Source organism: Trachemys scripta, chromosome 1 (genome assembly GCF_013100865.1).
Source record: "Trachemys scripta elegans isolate TJP31775 chromosome 1, CAS_Tse_1.0, whole genome shotgun sequence".
NCBI classification, from domain to species: domain Eukaryota; kingdom Metazoa; phylum Chordata; order Testudines; family Emydidae; genus Trachemys; species Trachemys scripta.
In genome coordinates this window covers 13,469,626-13,488,148 of record NC_048298.1, presented here as the reverse complement: position 1 = coordinate 13,488,148, position 18,523 = coordinate 13,469,626, and the positions used below count along the sequence as shown (strand labels likewise).

The 18,523-nt window shown below is 42.7% G+C and overlaps 1 protein-coding gene across 3 annotated transcripts in view; it reads left to right on the top strand.

Annotated features, from left to right (window-relative positions):
* The window catches only part of USP6NL (USP6 N-terminal like), a gene marked incomplete in the record, with an annotated part of 204,590 nt that overhangs the window by 99,900 nt on the left and 86,167 nt on the right, over positions 1–18,523 (top strand). For all 3 annotated transcript variants that reach the window (XM_034764788.1, XM_034764796.1, XM_034764780.1), the window contains 2 exon segments: positions 2,747–2,820; positions 6,728–6,810. In XM_034764788.1, coding sequence (XP_034620679.1) covers positions 2,747–2,820; positions 6,728–6,810 — 157 coding nt within the window.

Sequence of the window (18,523 nt, the reverse complement as noted above, 5' to 3'; positions counted from 1 at the left end):
TGCTCCCTTATAACATTGTTTGGCAGCCGCCTGCTTTGTCCACTGCTTGCAGACAGAGCAGCCCGTTGAAGTTAGCTGGTGGGGGCTTGGAACCAGGGTGGACCGGCAGCCCCCCTATTGGCTCCAAGCTCCCCTAAATTCCCTGTGCAGCTGCCCAGCAGGCTATTCATTGCCAGGCAGTTGAGCTGTCCCTCCCCACACCGGAGGGAGCTTGCTAGCAGCAGCTGCTGTCTCAACTTATTGATCTACTTAAAATGGCAATGTACTTAGAGTGGGGTCAGCGTACTTAAAGAGGCAATGCAAGTCTCTCTCTCACACACATGCACATGGTGTGTGTCTCTGTCTCTCTCTGACAGGCTGTCTCCCCTCTCTCCATTCCTGCTGCCTTGTAGAGTGTGAGGCTACATTAACAACAATGTGTTAACCCTTGAGGGCTCAGCGGAGTGCTAGTTCATCATTTAGCAGTAAGGCATTCCCTGGGAAATATTCCACCCTCTGATTTCACCACCTCAACCAAGCGTCACAATCATCATTGCTGTGTGCCAGTATTAAATTGTTTAAAACTTATACTGTTTATTTGTGTGTATATATGTAGTCTTTTGTCTGGTGAAAAAAATTTCCCTGGAACCAAAAACTCTCCCACCCCCATTTACATTAATTCTTATGGGGAAATTGGATTCACTTAACACTGTTTCGCTTAAAGTAGCATTTTTCAGGAACATAACTACACCGTTAAGAGAGGAGTTACTGTACAGATGAAGTGCATCTGATGAAGTGGGTATTCACCCACGAAAGCTTATGCTCCAATACATCTGTTAGTCTTAAAGGCGCCACAGGACTCTTTGTTGCTTTTTACAGATCCAGACTAACACGGCTACCCCTCTGATACTGTACAGGTACTGTATGTTGCCCAAAACCTGATTGCAGATGGGACAGCTGCACGTTTTATTTATCAACTGTGGTTTTAAAAGAACAAAAAACCAAAACCACCACATCAAACGCAAAATTTAATGTGTTAAAGTATTTTCTAACAGTGATTTCCTTTAACTGGCTCCATGGTTAACCTATTTAAGCTTTTATCTTTTTCCCTTTCGTATTAAGAGATACTCAACTGTCATTCATTGCTCATTACAATCCATTTGTCACAGTTAATATTCTATTGAGTTAGGTATCAGTAAGAAAATGTGTGTTCTTCTCAAGAATGTTCTGCCTTTATTTGTAATCGGGTTAGTGGAAATATCTAGGAAAGCCATTGTCCTGAAAAATAGTCATAATAAATCCCATAAGGAAATATAAGGGTTGAACAAATAGTGAAAATATGTCAATAAAAAGTCTGTCCTTGGAATATGATGCTTTTATATAGAATCCCTTACAATGTATCATATTTCATGGCATATACTTTTGGAATGTTCCCTTTCTAGAGAAATAATACACTACAAGGATGCCCACTTCAAGGACTAAATGGCGAATGAAAATACAGTTTTGAAATGAATGTATACTTTAAATACCAAATCTTTTTTGATAGCTGTTTTTTCAAAATTTTTTGATATTTAAAAAAAAAAAAATGAAAATCTTCCATTGGTGGAAGATGGTTTCCTTCATTAATTCTGATGCCATAACCATTTTTGAATTAGAAGGCCCCATGCTACCTCATCAGTCACCTGGAAGGCTCCATCTACTCTCATGTGTCAGACCTACCATCCTAATGTGTCATGCTGTTCCCACTGCACTAGCTCTTTCTTGCCCCAGCTTCAGTTCCTGATATGACCCATCTCTTCCTTCACTGCTTCCTTGGGAATAGCCAGTGTCCTAAGAGTATCAGAGGGGTAGCCGTGTTAGTCTGGATCTGTAAAAAGCGACAAAGAGTCCTGTGGCACCTTATAGACTAACAGATGTCAAGAGTCTGATGAAGTGGGTATTCACCCATAAAAGCTTATGCTTCAATGTGTCTGTTAGTCTATAAGGTGCCACAGGACTCTTTGTCGCTTTTTACAGTGTCCTAAGAGTTAATTCAAGCACTGCTACTTTAATAGTTCTGGTATATTCAAATCCTGTCACTTTATGTATCTTGGGAATTACTCATACACCGTTAATTTTAGATTTTTTTAAAAGTGGCAATAACCTGCATTGTAGCATTACTTGCAATATCTGAGTTCTTAAGGGTAAGGTGCATGTGGGGTAAGGCCCTGAGGCCTTCAGTCTTCCAGTTCTTTTCAAGATTTAAATGTCCATCTTCTGGAAAGGTTAGAGAAAATACTTCAGCATTGGCATGCCAACCTTTTGCCACATAAGATAGCATTGTAATATTGCAAATCATGATGGATGTAATTTAAAAAAAGAGAGAGAATCAATGAATGAAGCACTATGGTTAGTGAAAATTGTGAAAGAATCACAAAAACTCATAGTGGTATCTCAGAAGTTCCTAATGCATCTTATCGCAAGAAGCTTTAGCTCTTCCGTTTCTCATAATGGTATAGAAATAAAATATGTTGTTAGATTACAGGTTTGAGAGTTGAAGTTGCAGCCGTTCAGCAGTTGGAACAGTGCACAATTTTATTGATCTTGAACAGTATTCAAATTGTTACTTTTCAGGTTATACCACCATATTTCATTTTGCTATATTCATTTTGGTACTCCTGAGGCCTAATGTCTCTATGTGATAAGATTTATTCTTTAATTACTTTCAACAATTCTCGATTACAGAGAGCGCAAACCTCAGTTACTTTTTTATTTTAATCCTGAACAGATTCAGATGCCGAGCAGGATGCTGCTATCAAACTTGCCCAAGAACGAGCTGAGATAGTTGCCAAGTATGACAAAGTAAGTGCTCCTGTTAATAGTGTAATTTTGGCATTGACTATTAGAAATTGAAATGTGGGCTTCCTCTGGCAAGTTCAAAAATAAATAGTCTTCTCCTAAAATATTCTGTGTGATATTCTGCATCAAGGAGAGTTTGCTTTATTTTATTTTTCTCCGTGTTTTTGCTGATGGTTTGATGAACTTAAGTTGCTTCAGGGCTATTTTAAGATTTTTGTAATTTTTCTCTCACTTATATTGAGAGGCCCGTGTCGAACAACCAGTTAGATTTTATTTATTCTGATTGATGCTGGTTAGTGAATCCAATGTATTGATCTAGAGACACTATTTTTTTTTGAGGATACACATACTTTAACTCTTTATTGATGCATGATAATAGAAATTTAATGCTAAATCAGTAATGGCGATTGAAAAGAAAAAAAAATAACCACATTGATTTGCTATAGTAACCTATTTTATGTAAAGAAAAAAATTTCAGCCTGTGCTGTTTTTGTACCACATAGCAAGTAAGACTGTCATATAATACAGTTGGGTTATGCATGCCTACACCTTACTCACATATTCTCATCACAGTATCATTGGTAGTCATACGACGTGCTAGACCAGTGATACTCAGACCTCAGGAGCCAAATTAGTGATCAACATTGCCCAAAAGAGCTACAGTAGTAGGAGGCTATAGTAGTATATATTCATATTTAAATAGTATGCCTGGCAAATATATAGTTCTATACATACACACACGCGCACGCACAATACATCTATATCTATAAAATAGTAGTGTATATATTCTCACAGCAAATAAGTTAATAACTTAGTGCAGGTTGATAACTGAATTGGTTAATAACATAATAAAAACATCCTTATTGGTTAATAATTTTGCCTGGTTAATAATTAAATCACACAATGTTTTAATATCATGTGTTGCAAAGAGCCGCAGGAGACACATTAAAGAGCCACTTGCGGCTCCCGAACCTCAGTCTGAGTATCACTGTGCTAGACTGTAAAATGTGGAGGTAAGGAAACATTATGCAAAATTGTATATAAAGTAAAGTTGTATCTATATAAGATGGAATATATTTGATTTTAAGGGAGCCACAGGGATTTTCTTTTCACTGACATTTGTTTTGTAGCAATAGCTTCAGTGCAAAGTTGGTAGCAATCATGGCTAAAAGACTGTTTAATTATAGTGGTGCAGCACTGCCACTATAGTTGAGGTTGCATCACATCTGTTTAAAGGTTGCTCAGTAATCTAGAATAGACAAACTTTTTCAGATTTCTTTTAAAGTTGGTGCGCCTTTGAAGTGTGCAGGCTAAGATTAATGACTTAAATTTGGAGTCATTTGAGCCAGGGGTTCCAGATATGTAAGCTCAGAAAAAAATAGAAATTTAAAAAAATGGCTAGGTGGTGTGTGTCTTTGATTTGATTTTACTTTAATTTCATTGTACAGAGCTAAAGGTCAAACTATTGATATGATGCAGGTCAAAATGGTTCTAATCTGTCACATTTTACCCAAGGTGGTCCACTAAATCTTTGGGTACCCATGCTGAGAACAGTATTTAAGAAAATATACATTTTTAATTTTATGCATGCATCTATACAGAAAATCAGCTAGAAGGTTTATAGTCTTGCCATTTTATGTGCTTTAAAACTCAACTCTTGTAAGCACACTAAAATCTGAATAGTTATTTGTATTACATTGAAATTTAGTGCCCCTCAAGGGGGACAGGATGCAGGGTAGCATTAGGAATCCAAATTTGGGGTTATTCAGCCAAGGAGTTCCTGAATTACAGGCACCTTCAGAAATTGTTTCCTAGCGCTGCCTTGTACTGAGACACGTTAATGATTGGCTGAATCACAATGGTTGTGAATTTACCCTTTAATTAACATAATTAAGGATAAGTTAATCACAAGCCCCCAGGTAAGACAAAAGGAGTTTTTTTTTAAACTGAGCAGCTGGAGGTTGCTACAATTTGAGTCATGGGTGTCAGTTTTAGTTTGGGGGGAATGTAATTGAAGTTTTTTGGTGGGGAGGGAAATTGGATGTGTTCTGCATCCTGGGAGGGGAGGGGCATTAGGAGATGGAGGAGTGGGGGGCTAGGGGAATAGGGATTTGGAGCTCCAGCAAGGGGAGGGGGTTATCAGGAGGGAGATAAATGGGGATGGTAGAGGAGGCAAGGCCGCTATTCGGCATTGGTGAAGCCTCATCTGGAGTACTGTGTCCAGTTTTGGGCCCCACACTACAAGAAGGATGTGGAAAAATTGGAAAGAGTGCAGCGGAGGGCAACAAAAATGATTAGGGGGCTGGAGCACATGACTTATGAGGAGAGGCTAAGGGAATTGGGATTGTTTAGTCTGCAGAAGAGAAGAATGAGGGGGGATTTGATAGCTGCTTTCAACTACCTGAAAGGGGGTTCCAAAGAGGATGGAACTAGACTGTTCTCAGTGGTGGCAAATGACAGAACAAGGAGTAATGGTCTCAAGTTGCAGTGGGGGAGGTTTAGGTTGGATATTAGGAAAAACTTTTTCACTAGGAGGGTGGTGAAGCACTGAATGGGTTACCTAAGGAGGTGGTGGAATCTCCTTCCTTAGAGGTTTTTAAGGCCAGGCTTGACAAAGCCCTGGCTGCGATGATTTAGTTGGGGATTGGTCCTGGTTTGAGCAGGGGGTTGACTAGATGACCTCCTGATGTCCCTTCCAACCCTGATATTCTAGGATTCTGTGATTCTAAGAGAGGGTGGGGGCACACTCCCTAGCTCTGCCGTTGTACCCCAACCTTCTTGCACCCTAATCTTCCTGCACTAAACACTCTGCCAGTGTACTACTACTCCTGCACCTCACAACTGTCAGTGTACTTCAACCTTCCTGCATCTCAGCCCTGCCAGTCCACTCCAGCCCCCTGCATTCCAACTCCCATTCACTACACAACTCTGCGAGTGCACCCCAAGCTCCTGCACCTCCAGCTCTACCATGGTTCTGGTGATCCATTCAATATTCTGGGAGACAGGAATTCCTGTAAAATAGCCATCACAGCTAGCGCTAATGGAGACCTTTTCTAGCACCTTTATCACAGGGGTTATTGAATGTATAGGCATCAAAGACTGGACTTACTCATGGAGGAGGCCTTGGCAGGTCAGTGCTGAGGTTGTCAGAATGGCACCTGTCATGAACAACAAGGATGTGTGTGCATGCATGCACATCAGCTTTGATTTATTATTCGAAATTGTCATCTTCTGTATCAATCAAACCTGGGGGAAATCTTAGTCTCCCTCTCACTCCTCGTATCCAGACAGTATCAAAGTGTGGCTGCTCTTCATCCACATATGTCTAAGATTCATCATTTTCTTTTTGCACATACAGCTAAAATGCTGCACGATCTCCCATCTTTACGACTTCAACCGCCTCAACCACCACCTCAGACCTCTGTGACAAACATATTACTCCCACTGATTCTACAAAATGCAGCTGCTAAAATTATCTTTCCCTGTTGATCAGTCCATATCACTCCATCCCTTTCTTAATCTCTCCACTAGCTCTCCCTTGTCCACCACATCAAGTTAAAGATACGTCCTGCCCTTCAAAGCCTTTTAAAACATTGTTCCTCACTATTCATCTGTTTTTCTTTTACCACATTGCTCCCCAACTCCACCAGTGACATGAAGGGTTGTACAAAAAAGACAACCTGAGGAACTTTTCTGTGGTGGAAATACTGTTTAAATGAGTAATGTTGATGGGATGGTTGGGAGCTCTCTCATCCTTCGTAGGTCAGATTGGGAGTTCTATGGTGGTGTTCTGCGCTACAGATATAGAATATGCCTCCAACTGCAGAACTCATGTCCTGTCTTTAAGTTTTAGATCAGCTTGCTATGTGGTGCCATAAGCCTTCATTGTTGCCTTTCTTTCTCTTTTTAGGGACGAGAGGGTGCCCAGATTGAACCTTGGGAAGATGCAGACTACCTTCTTTACAAAGTCACAGATAGATTTGGTTTTCTACAGTAAGTTGCTAGTTTGAAAAGGAAATAAGATTAAAAGTTTATTACTTATTCGTATTTTTTGATGTATGCCTAATTGGTGAAAGTATTGATTGCTTACTTGTAATAGAACTGCTGTGAGAACAGAATTCCATTGTGTATAAATTCTAAATGGTCTTGCACTGTGGTTTTTCTATTATTATATTCTCAGCTTTTTTATTCTATGATTGAAATTGATCTGTAGTTGGGAATAGAAAAGTTTTGGACTATTTTATTTGGGTGTGAATGTTATATTTAGTTAAAGTGGATACTTATAGTGCATCTGAATTAAGATTGGATAAGTTATTTGTATTTTTTGAATTACAAAATTAAAATTTGCAGTGTAATTGGAGTTGTGTTGGTCCAAGAATATTAGAGATTTGAAGAAAAAAGCTCTGTGTAAGTGCAAAAATGTCTCTCTCATCAACGGAAGTTGGTCTGATAAAAGATATTACTTCACTTACCTTGTCTCTCTCAGATTAAAATTGTAATATACATATGCAATTTTTGAAAAGTGCAGATCAGAAGTTTTGAAGTCGTAGAGAGGGAAGCTTCTTTTTATGTTTTTACGAATGTTTCCATCGTTTTCATTTAAAAAGTATAGGAAATTCCATACAAAATTCTACACTAATAAAAAAATAAGATCCTGACCCTGCAAAGACATATGCTTGTGTTTCAGGTTATTCACTGACTAATCCCATTAAAGTTATAGGGACTGTTCATATTGCGTAAAGTTAAGCTCGTGCATAAGGCTTTGCAGGGTTGGGGCCTAAAATAATTAAGCACTCAAAATCAGGAAATGCCAGAATCCAGATTGTGTGCACCCCTGGTGCGTTCCAATATAGACTTGATCACATACTATTTATTAAAAAAAAAAAAAAGTATTAAATTGTAGTATGTGATATTGTAAGTAAAGACCAGCATAACAAATGTACAAAAGGAGGCAGAGTGAAGATTGGTATGTCTTCACTTTTCTGTACTCAGTAACAGTTATGACAGTCTGTTAACATTGTGACATCTTTCCATTGACTTCATAGAGGATTGGATCAGGCCATAAATAAGCCTTAAGACCTGGAAATGTCTTTACCAAAGCTGCGTGTGTTCCATTAGTGCCTTTAGATGGGTGTAAGAGCATATTATTAGAAGATCAGTTTACAGATATTGAACAGCACAGAATGATTTGCTAACCTTTCTACTAGCCAGTCAGGATTCTTCAGTATTTTTAGGCCATGTCTACACTACAGACTGTGGTGGATGCAATTATGTTGGCATACAGCCACTGAAGTTTTTATATCGCTTGGACTTGTGCATACTTGGCTGCTTGTGTCAGTGCTGGTGTACTCACCAGGGGTGCTTGTGTCAATGCAAAATGTGGTGCATCATGCCACCGTCGGGTATTGTGCCTTTTGAGAAATTTTTGCCACACGTTGTGGGATAGAAATGACTTGCCCAGGAATTTTTAGGGGTCAAGTTCCAAGCATGCAGCTTTTTCCATCTCAGAATACCATTAATATTCCATAATTTTCATGCCTTTTAAAAAAAAAATCCCACAAATCCACGTGGCGCTTTTCTGTCTCTGCAATCTCTGTCAGAAGCATGGAGCCCGCAGAGCTTTGCAGTATTCTCATGAGTGCTGCAAATACAGGATTCATGATTCTCCTGTATTTGCAGACCTGCAGGAGGTACTGCAATAATGAGGGATGTGAGGATTTCTTCTAGGCCAAATTGCTGAGGGACATAGAGACAAACAATTCAAGGCTGTCGGTGGTGTTCCTGGAGCAGCTGCAGACAGATCTATAAGTGGCGCTTCATTGAGAAACAAGCACTGACTGGTTTTTCCATGCTGTCAGTCATATTGGCCCACCAAGCTCTTTGTTCACGGTCTGATGCAGCACTAGTTTACTGGATCTCACAGAACGTATCCTCCCTAATCCTCTTCTTTCTCTTCCTCCTCAGTGTTCTGCGTAGGTTTACCATAGCTCTACGCTATTGAGGATGTGGTTTCACTGTGTTGCTGTAGCAGGGTGTTCGTCAGCTGGAGACAAATTTGAGCATAGACACATGCACAAATAGGTTGATGCAAGGTGACTTATGTCAACCTAACTTTATAGTGTAGACTAGGCCTTAGCGTTTCATGGAATATTTGTCCAACAATGTTTAAAAAAAAAAAAAAAAAAAGTTCAGAAATTGGGAAGTCTAGATTGTTTACTGGCTAGTGAAGACATTATTTAAAAGGCCTAATAAATATGTTCTTATAGCATTCTTCCTCACTTCCTGCCCATACTGTTCTGTGATGTTGCTGCAAGCTGTTAATTAGCTGTCAAATTTTGCCTTGGGGGTGGTTTTGCTTCATTAGTGGGTGAATTGATTCTTGCATATATGGTTTATAAAGTGCTTTTGAGTCAAGTGGGATGAAAGATGCTGTACTTTGTAAACTACTATTATTACATTGCATGTATTTTGGGTAAAAAAGAGAAAAACACATGTGGGCGGCGGGGAAGAAAAATTATTTCTTGTTGGTTTCCTAGGGCCTAGTTCAAAGATCATAGAAGTCATTGGAAAAAGTCTCGCATTGACTTTGAGGAGCTGAATCAAACTGCTGGAAATTTGCAAACCAATTCTGCATTTAGGCATCTCTTATGAACTACTCCTTTAAGTTGATTTTTAATGCTTGCTACCTGAATAACCCTCTCTTTCTTGACTAACTTCTGAGGGTCACTCAACCCCTCACTGCTACTATAATTCTTTTTTCTGTTCAGCTAGTCAGTGTTCCGGAAACTCAGATCTCAAGAACCCGAGTCCTGTATCTTAATCATTAGATCGTATTTCCTCTCAAGTACTGACATTATTCATTGGTACATAGGTACTGTACAAAATCCAGTCCCTGTGTACTCAATTGTATGGGATGGAAATGGAAAGATTTATAATGCACACAGACTGCATAAATTAGCAAAGATCTTAGGTCTGTGTAATTAGTGAAGAGACATAGTATCTGTCTGCTTATGTATTAATCCTTGAGAATGAGAGTTCACTTGAGTGCCATCAGTGCGGCTCCATGATTCTCAAACCTAGAACTCGTTCCAGATGACATTTATATTATTCTGAGATGTGCCCAAAGAAGAATTTATTCAAAACAGGAATGTCAAACTCCCTTTGTGAGAGAGCCAATTTACACTGGGTTCACTTTTTAATTATGGTCACGGTCTTGTGTCTTTTGCAGTACTGAAGCTTCAGAATTTATCCGTTTGCCAAAGAATTGTGATTCAGGTTGTAAGCTTTCATATAAGGGGGAAAAAAAAAAGACTCTAGCTTCATGGTTGTAAAGATAACCTTGAAAATATGTACAATGTAGTCATAATGCAGTTTACAGCAAGCCTGTAACAATGGCCCCAAGAGATGTGAACTGCCCCATTCTTTTCAATTTGCCGTTAACTCTGAAATCGAAAGGTAACAAAAGTCTGCATTAACGATTTCACTGGTTGATAGTTTTATGGGAACAAAGCTTATCTGAAGGTTTTTGTCTTCCCAATTGTTCCTTACTCAGTTGTCAAGACCAACTTTTCCTGACAGCATTTATAATGCCCTTGAATTGTGAAATTAAAAAAATGTAGAATATAAAAAATTGGAAATTTGAGGACAGCGTAAAATTCAACGAGGCATCAGAATAAAAAAAATAGGGAAATCTGTAGTGATTGTATAATTAATTCTCATTTTATTTAAAACTTCATTTTAAAAGTTTAATTTAAACTGCTGCAGAATTTCCTGTCTGATGTAGTGGAAAGCGCAGACTGTAGGGAACTTATCACAAGATTAGGTCTCACTAGTTAGACTGCAGTGGGACTTGATTATCATCCATAGTTTTTATTTTTCGTTCTTTCTCCCCATTAGAAAGCTGCATTCTGTTTGTATCATCCTTTGGTGGCTCTATGTACGTTCACCTTCGGCTGAGCTGACTGCCGATAGGACAGAAAAGTTTAATTTGGTGGGTTACTTCATGTGCCGGGAGGCGTGTACACACAAGCTACTTCTGTGGCCATTTACGTTACGAACTGTGGAAGAAGCAGTAAGAAAGGAAAAGGTTTTCAAGGAAGAGTTGTAGGGGCATGTTCTTTTCAAGTGCTTGCTCATGTCCATACCATACTAGGTGTGTGCGCTCAACACATGCATCGGTGCCAGAAGTATTTCCCTCAGTGGTATCCATAGGGGACCGGCTTTGGTGCCCGCTGGAGTGGCGAGCACATGCCACGGTATAAGGGGCGCCGCCAGCTCCCCCAACCCTCAGTTCCTTCTTGCCGCCAGTGATGGTGCTGGAACGCCTGCTGCTCGAGGAGCCATCGGACTCACTGTTCGACTTTTTGTTCTATGGCACCCGCCAGGGTGGCTTTACCCTTACATGAGGGGGTATCAAAATTATTAATGCCCTATGGCAAACCCCCTCCTCCCTGCCACCTATTTCAAAAAGGACTAAGTGCAAATATTTTGTGCCAGCTAAAGGCCATGGAGTATCTCTATACTCACCCGGCTCCACACTCCCTCGTAGTTGAGGCTGTTAATCAGAGGGAGAGGCAGGGTCAACCCGGGGCTATGCCCAAGTATAAAGACTCAAAGAGACTGGATCTGTTTGGGCAAAAAATGTATTAGTCTTTCAGCCTTCAGTTGAGAGGGGCCAATCACCAAGCCCTCCTTGGCCGCTACGACTACAACATGTGGCAGACCATGGCCAAATTCAAGGCCTCATTGCCCAAAGGGTCCAGGAAAGAGTTCTGGGCGATCCTAGAGGGTATGGGGGCGGCCAGTAGGGCCCTCCAAGCAGCTTTGGACATGGCAGACTCTGCGGCTCGCACCATGGCTTTGGCCATTTCCATGCAGAGCCAACCTCAGCAAGAGCCGCCCCATAAGAAGAGTAAGGGCTACAAGTGCTGCCTGAGCCACCCACCTCCACCCTCTGCCCAATCGGGCCTGACTCGCAATAAGCGGGGGGGGGGGGGAGGAAAGCAAGCATTTTGAGGGTGCGCTTGAGGGCGACCTACCAAACTATACCCCGGATCTGTCTTTCCTGCTGTTTTCCAACCGCCTTTCTTTTTTCCTCCCCACATGGACCACTGTAACTTTGGACCACTGGGTCCTCAATACTGTGGTGCAGGGTTACACCCTCCAGTTTCTTTCTACCCCCGCCACCTTCCCCCCCCTTCTCCTTCAGGGACACCTCTCACAAGAGTCGTCTTGTGCAGGAGGTAGAAGGGTTGCTGCAGCAGGGTGCAGTGGAAAAGGTTCCTCGCGAGTACGGGAACAAGGGGTTCTATTTCCGATACTTTTTAATCCCAAAGGCCAAGGACGGTCTACAGCCCAACCTGGACCTGCGAGACCTCAACAAATACCTAAAGAAGTTGAAGTTCCGCATGCTGTCCCTGGCCTCCATCATCCCCTCCCTGGATCTGGGAGACTGGTATGCTGCCCTCGACTTGAAGGACGCATATTTCCACATAGCGATCTTTCAAGGTCATAGACGTTTCCTACTTTTCATGGTGGGACCCGATCACTATCAGTTCGCGGTCCTCCCGTTTGGTCTCGTGACAGCACTGAGGGTGTTCACCAAGTGCATGTCAGTACTAGCTGCTTACCTCAGCCATTGAGGTATCCAGATCTACCCGTACCTCGACGACTGGTTTGTCAAATGCCGCTCCAGGTCCAAAGTTCAGAGGAATGTTGCGGTGCTGCAGGCCATGTGCCCATCCCTGGGCCAGCTGGTAAACGACAAAAAGTCGACAGTTAATTCCAGTGCAGAGAATAGAGTTCATCGGAGCGGTGCTCAACTCCACCTGTGCCAGAACGTGTCTATCGCAGGAGAGGTTCCAAGCGTTGGTGGACCTCATCGCGGGAGTCTTTGCGTTCCCCCTGTCCACGACCAGGGTTTGCCTGCACCTGCTGGGCCACATGGCAGCATGTACATATGTTGTCTACCATGCCAGGTTCTGGATGCGGCCCTTACAGCAGTGGCTAGTGTTGGTCTATTCCCAGTCCAGAGATCACCTGGAAAAGATCGTTACCATCCCCCCGATGATACTTAGCTCGCTGCAATGGTGGACCGACCCCAGGGCAGTCCTGGAAGGGAGTTCGATTTCCCAGCCTTCATCACTCCATCGACTTGATATCGGACGCCTCGGACCAACGCTGGGGAGCGCATCCCCGCAATCTCCAGACCCAGGGCACATGGTCCTCGGAGGAGATAATGTTGCACATAAATGTCAAGGAGCTCAGAGCGGTATGCTTGGCCTGTGGAGTCTTTCTACTGCACCTGGCAGGCAAGGTGGTGAGTGTGTTGATGGACAATATGGCCTCGATGTTCTACATCAACAGGTAAGGGGGAGCACGCTCGTTGGCTCTGTGCCAAGAGGCACTCTGACTGTGGATATCTGCATCAACCACGCAATCCAGCTGGAGGCCTGTCACCTTCCTGGTATCAGGAAAACGCTGGCAGATTGCCTTAGCAAATCTTTTTCCTCTCACCACGAGTGGTCATTCCACCCAGAGGTAGCACGGACTCTCTTCCAGAGATGGGGAACTCCCCGAGTGGACCTGTTTGCCACCAGACAGAACAGGAAATGTCATCGCTTCTGTTCCCTACAAGGTCTTTGGGCAAACACTTCCTCTCCGATGCCTTCCTCCTGTCATGGTCAGGGGGGTTCTGATGTACGCATTCCTGCCAATCCCCGCTCATCAGCAGAGTCCTGTCAAAGGTCAAGAGAGACGAGGCCCAAGTTGTCATGGTTGCCTCGGCATGGCTGCGCCAAAATTGGTTTGGTTCGCTGATGGACCTGGCAGTGGCTGCTCCCTGGCCCCTTCCTGACCGACTGGATTTGCTCTTGCAGGATCACAGCCATCTCCTACACCCCAGCCTTGCCCCCCTCCACTTCAAGGCATGGATGCGGCATGGTTGAACTTGGAGGAGCAGGTCTGTTCTAATGAGGTCCAGCAAATCCGCTTGGAAAGCAGGAAGCCTTCCACTAGAGCAACCTACTTGGCCAAATGGATGAGGTTCTCCCACTGGGCATCTGAGCGTAGCGCAGTGGGTCTCAGACTTCTTTACTGGCGACCCCTTTCACACAGCAAGCCTCTGAGTGTGAACTCCCTAATAAATAAACACACTTTTTAATATATTTAACACCATTGTAAATGCTGGAGGCAAGCAGGGTTTGGGGTGGAGGTTGACAGCTCGCAACACCTCATGTAAATAATCTCGCGACCCCCTGAAGGATCCGAACCCCCAGTTTGAGAACTCCTGGCATAGCGTCTCTCCAATGCGCTCCTCTTTACAATCTATCTTAGATTACCTGCTCCATCTTAAGAACCAGGGGCTGGCCCTCTCCACCATCCGAGTGCACCTTGCGGCTATCACCGCGTTTCAATCCAAGGTCAGACGGTGTTTTCACGTGACATATTGGTCCGATTCCTGAGAGGGCTCCAGACACTCTTCCTGCTGGCCCGGGCTCCTGTCCCACAGTAAGACCTTAACTTTGTTCTTTCTAGGCTCACGGGCCCACCCTTTAAGTCTATGGGCTCCTGCTCCCTCTCCCGCCTGTTATGGAAGGTCACATTACTTGTGGTGATAACATCCACAAGACGAGTGTCGGAGCTTAAAGCCCTGATGTCGGAGCTTCTGTATACAGTGTTCTACAAGGACAAAGTTCAACTGCAACCCCATCTGGCCTTTCTGCCAAAGGATGAAGGGCCTTCTGGTGTCATTGCAGAGGCTTTCCAACTGGATCACCTCCTACATCTGGACATGGTATGAGCTGGCACAGGTGCTGCCGCCACCGATTGTGAGGGCCCACTCGACCAGAGCTCAGGCATCCTCAGTGGTTTTCCTGGCCCACGTTCCCATCCAGGACGTTTGCAGAGGCGGCGGCGTCTTTGGTTCACACGTTCACGGTGCACCACGCCATCACTCAGCAAACCAGAGACAATGCTGGGTTTGGCAGAGCTGTGTTGCAGTCTACATCTCTGTGAACGCCAACCCGCCTCTGTTAGCACTGCTTGGAATCACTTAATATGGAATGGACATGAGCAAGCACTCGAAAAAGAAAAGACAGTTACCTTTTTTGTAACTGGTGTTCTTCGAGATGTGTTGCTCATGTCCATTCCATAACCCGCCCTCCTTCCCCACTGTCGGAGTTTCCTGAAGAAAGAACTGAGGGTGGGGGGAGCCGGCAGTGCCCCTTATACCGCGACATGTGTGCACCGCTCCAGGGGGCACCAGAGCCAGTCCCGTACGGACACCACTGAGGGAAAAACTTCCCGCACCAGTGCATGTGGCAAGCACACACACCTAATATGGAATAGACATGAGTAACACATCTTGAAGAACACCAGTTACGGAAAAGGTAACTGTCTTTTTGCTGATGCGCAGAGGTGATTTCAGGGTTATGCAGCCTTCCTCATGTCCTCACGATTTGTGTCGCACACCAGGAAGTACTGGCTTCGCTTTTTAAAAAAATTACCCAGTACAAGCTGGCTATTATGCACCTTGGGAAGACCTAAGTGGCACCAGTACTTTCCCTGCTTCCTCTAATATTGGAACAAGAGTTAGATCTTTCTCTGAGTCTATGTGGAGTAGGAGGGAGGAGATATCATTGCATATAACATTCTGGCAATGTGACAAATTGGCAACAAAAATAGTACAAAAGTGAGATTCCGTTTCAAGGTAAATTCCTAACCTTGATACTAAGTGTAATTTAAAACCACAGTGAAATATCAATTGTGAAACTTTGGTCAGTTCCAATGATTATTATAATGGTAATTTACAATGTTATTTACAGGGACTTAGTACTGCCTGCTTCTAATGCATACTATTCCATTTTTAATAACTACTGCCTCAGGAAAACTATTCAAAGTATTCACATTCATGTTATTTTCCATTTTGTAATTCTTTTGATGAATTTTAGATGTACTATTGATTCTGGATATTGAAAAGAAATTGGTGTGGCCCAGTTATTAAAATGTTTTTTAAAAATGAATTGTCAAAATAAATTGCTGGTAAATTAAGGCAACAGGGGCCATAAATGGGGCAGTGTTCTCAGAGAAGTACAAGGCAGTACAGTAATAAGGATTAATAAAGGGAATTTTTTAAGCTGAATATCAGGAAAAGCCTGCTGACAGATAGACTAGATTGCAGAATAGACTCCAGGGGAAGTGGTAAAAGAAATAGTCACAAGATTGAAATGCCTTCAAGCTGCATGGAAACGTTCAAAACACCGTAATGGAGGCTCAAACTAAACTTACACCCAAATAAAAATAAAAAACAAAGCAAAACAGAAAAAGGACCCCCCACACACACACAAGCCATTGTGGCTAAACAGCAGAGTAAAAGGCGGGTAGAAGCAAAAAGGCATCCTTTAAAAATTTGAAGTCATATCCTAGTGAGAATAGAAAGGAGCATAAACTCTGGCAAATCAAGTGTAAAAATATAAGTAGGCAGGCCAAGAAAGAATTTGAAGAGAAACTAGCAAAAGACATAAACTAACAACAAACATTTTTTTTAAGTTCATCAGCAGCAGGAAGCCTACCAAACAATCTGTGGGGCCACTGTACAATTAAGGTGCTAAAGGAGCACTCAGAGAAAACAAGGCTGTTGCGGAGAAGCTAAAAGTATTCCTTGCATCGGCTCTCATTGCAGAGGGTGTGAGGAAGATTCTCCCACCAGACCGATTCATTTTAGGAGACCGATCTGAGGAACTGTCCCAGATTGAGGTGTTAGTAGAGAGTTTTTGGAACAAATTGATAAACTAAACAGTAAGAAGTCATCAGATGATATTTACCCCAAAGTTCTGAAGGAACTCAAATATGAAATTGAAGAACTACTAACTGTGGAATGGAAGCTGTCGCTTAAGTCAACCTCTGTACCAGATGACTGGAGGATAGCTAATGTAATAATTTTTTTTTTTTAATAAAAAGGTTCCAAAAGTGACCCTGACAATTACAGGCTGGTAAGCTTAACTTAAGCACTAGGCAAATGGGTTGAAACTACAGTAAAGAACAGAATTATCACACACACATAAGACAAGATCTTTTTTTGTGTGAATTTGAACACATCATTTTTCTATTAGCTAGCTGGAGTTCTGTTTGCAAGTTATATTTTAAAAACTACAATAAGGCAGTGTTAAGATTGCACAGTTAAGCATTCAGAGTCAAGAAATGCCAAAATTAAAGTGGAACACACAACCCCAACTCTACCCCCTTGTGAAAATGCATTTTAGCATAGTCTTTACATTTGCCCCTACTATTGCTCACATTATAATGGACTGCCAGGTATACCTAGAGTTAAGGTTTATACTACCTCTTCCGCATCTGATAGGTGTGTGTAACACCTTGTAGAATTTTTCCTGCTTGTATACTTACTTCAGTGCCTTGGGCTGGGATTTTCAAAGGAGCCTAGATGTCCCATATTTGCATGTCTTGTGTGCAACTACATCTTTCTAAAGCTTGTGCATGTTCCCAGAACATAGGACAGATGTCGGAGAGGCAGCATTTGGTGGCCGTGAAGATCAGTAGTATTTGCATAAGGTGACGCCACTACTACTTAATCTTCAGACTATTCAGCATCAGAGGGAGAACTAAAGATTAATATGAATACAGCAGCCTCAGCAGCTTCCTAGGGTGGAAGGGGCATAGCCTGTAGATAAGTCAGGACAGCAAAAAGCACACTCCCTTGCTTATTTCTCCAATCAGGCATGCCCCTGGCAACATGTAGCCAGAGCCTTCACGCTCCTCCATATGGAAATCACCAAGTCAGTGAAATATGACCTGAAGAAGAGCTCTGTGTCAGCTTGAAAGGCTTGTCTCTCTCACCCACGCAAATTGGTCCAATAAAAGATATTAGCTCACTTACCAAATCACTGAAAGACATTCCCCTGCAAGATTAAGCAGCCTCAGTCATCTGAAGTATGCTTGGATACTTCATTTGGCACCAATCAGAGCTAATTACTTCAGTTACTCATCAGGTATACAGTGATTCAGCAATAGGTCTCAAATTCTACATCTGTATTTCCTTTGTTTAACCAGCTACTGAGATCTATGTTATCCACTGCAGAGTTGTCTACATCTTTTTGTCTCCTTTATCTATAGCTCTACTGTCTATGAAGGATGTGTAGTATTTTTTTTGAGAGCTACCAAAGGCAACTACTACTTTCCTCTTCATTCATTTCATCTTGGTCAAGGCTTGACTCTCTCAAAATCTATTGGTCAAAAATATACTGTAACAATATAGAGATTTCTCTATCAATTTACAGTTTTTTTTAAAAAAACCCTATCACATGTAATAATAAACTTTATCTTACCCACTTTAAGCGTTCCTTAACTTTGTTTTTTTCCCCCCTCATCCCATCTCCCACTTTGTTGCTGTCACCCATTGTCATGTCTGAAATAGGAGTAAAATGCTTCAGGGCAGAGACCACTATATTTGTTCTGCAAGCATGAGTGGCGGGTGGAACCCCCACTTCGTGGAGGCTAACCCCTTTGGCCCTGCACCTTCCGCCCAAGGCCCCACCCCTACCTGCTGGAGGCCCAAACCCCCCTCCTGCTGTGACCAGAGCCCCGAGTCTCTCAGGGCCAGAGGAGCCCCGAGCTCCAGGCTGCTGGCTTCATGGGAGAGGGGGACTGAGGGCGGGGCCTTGGGCAGAGCAGGGGCGAGGCCATAGCATTG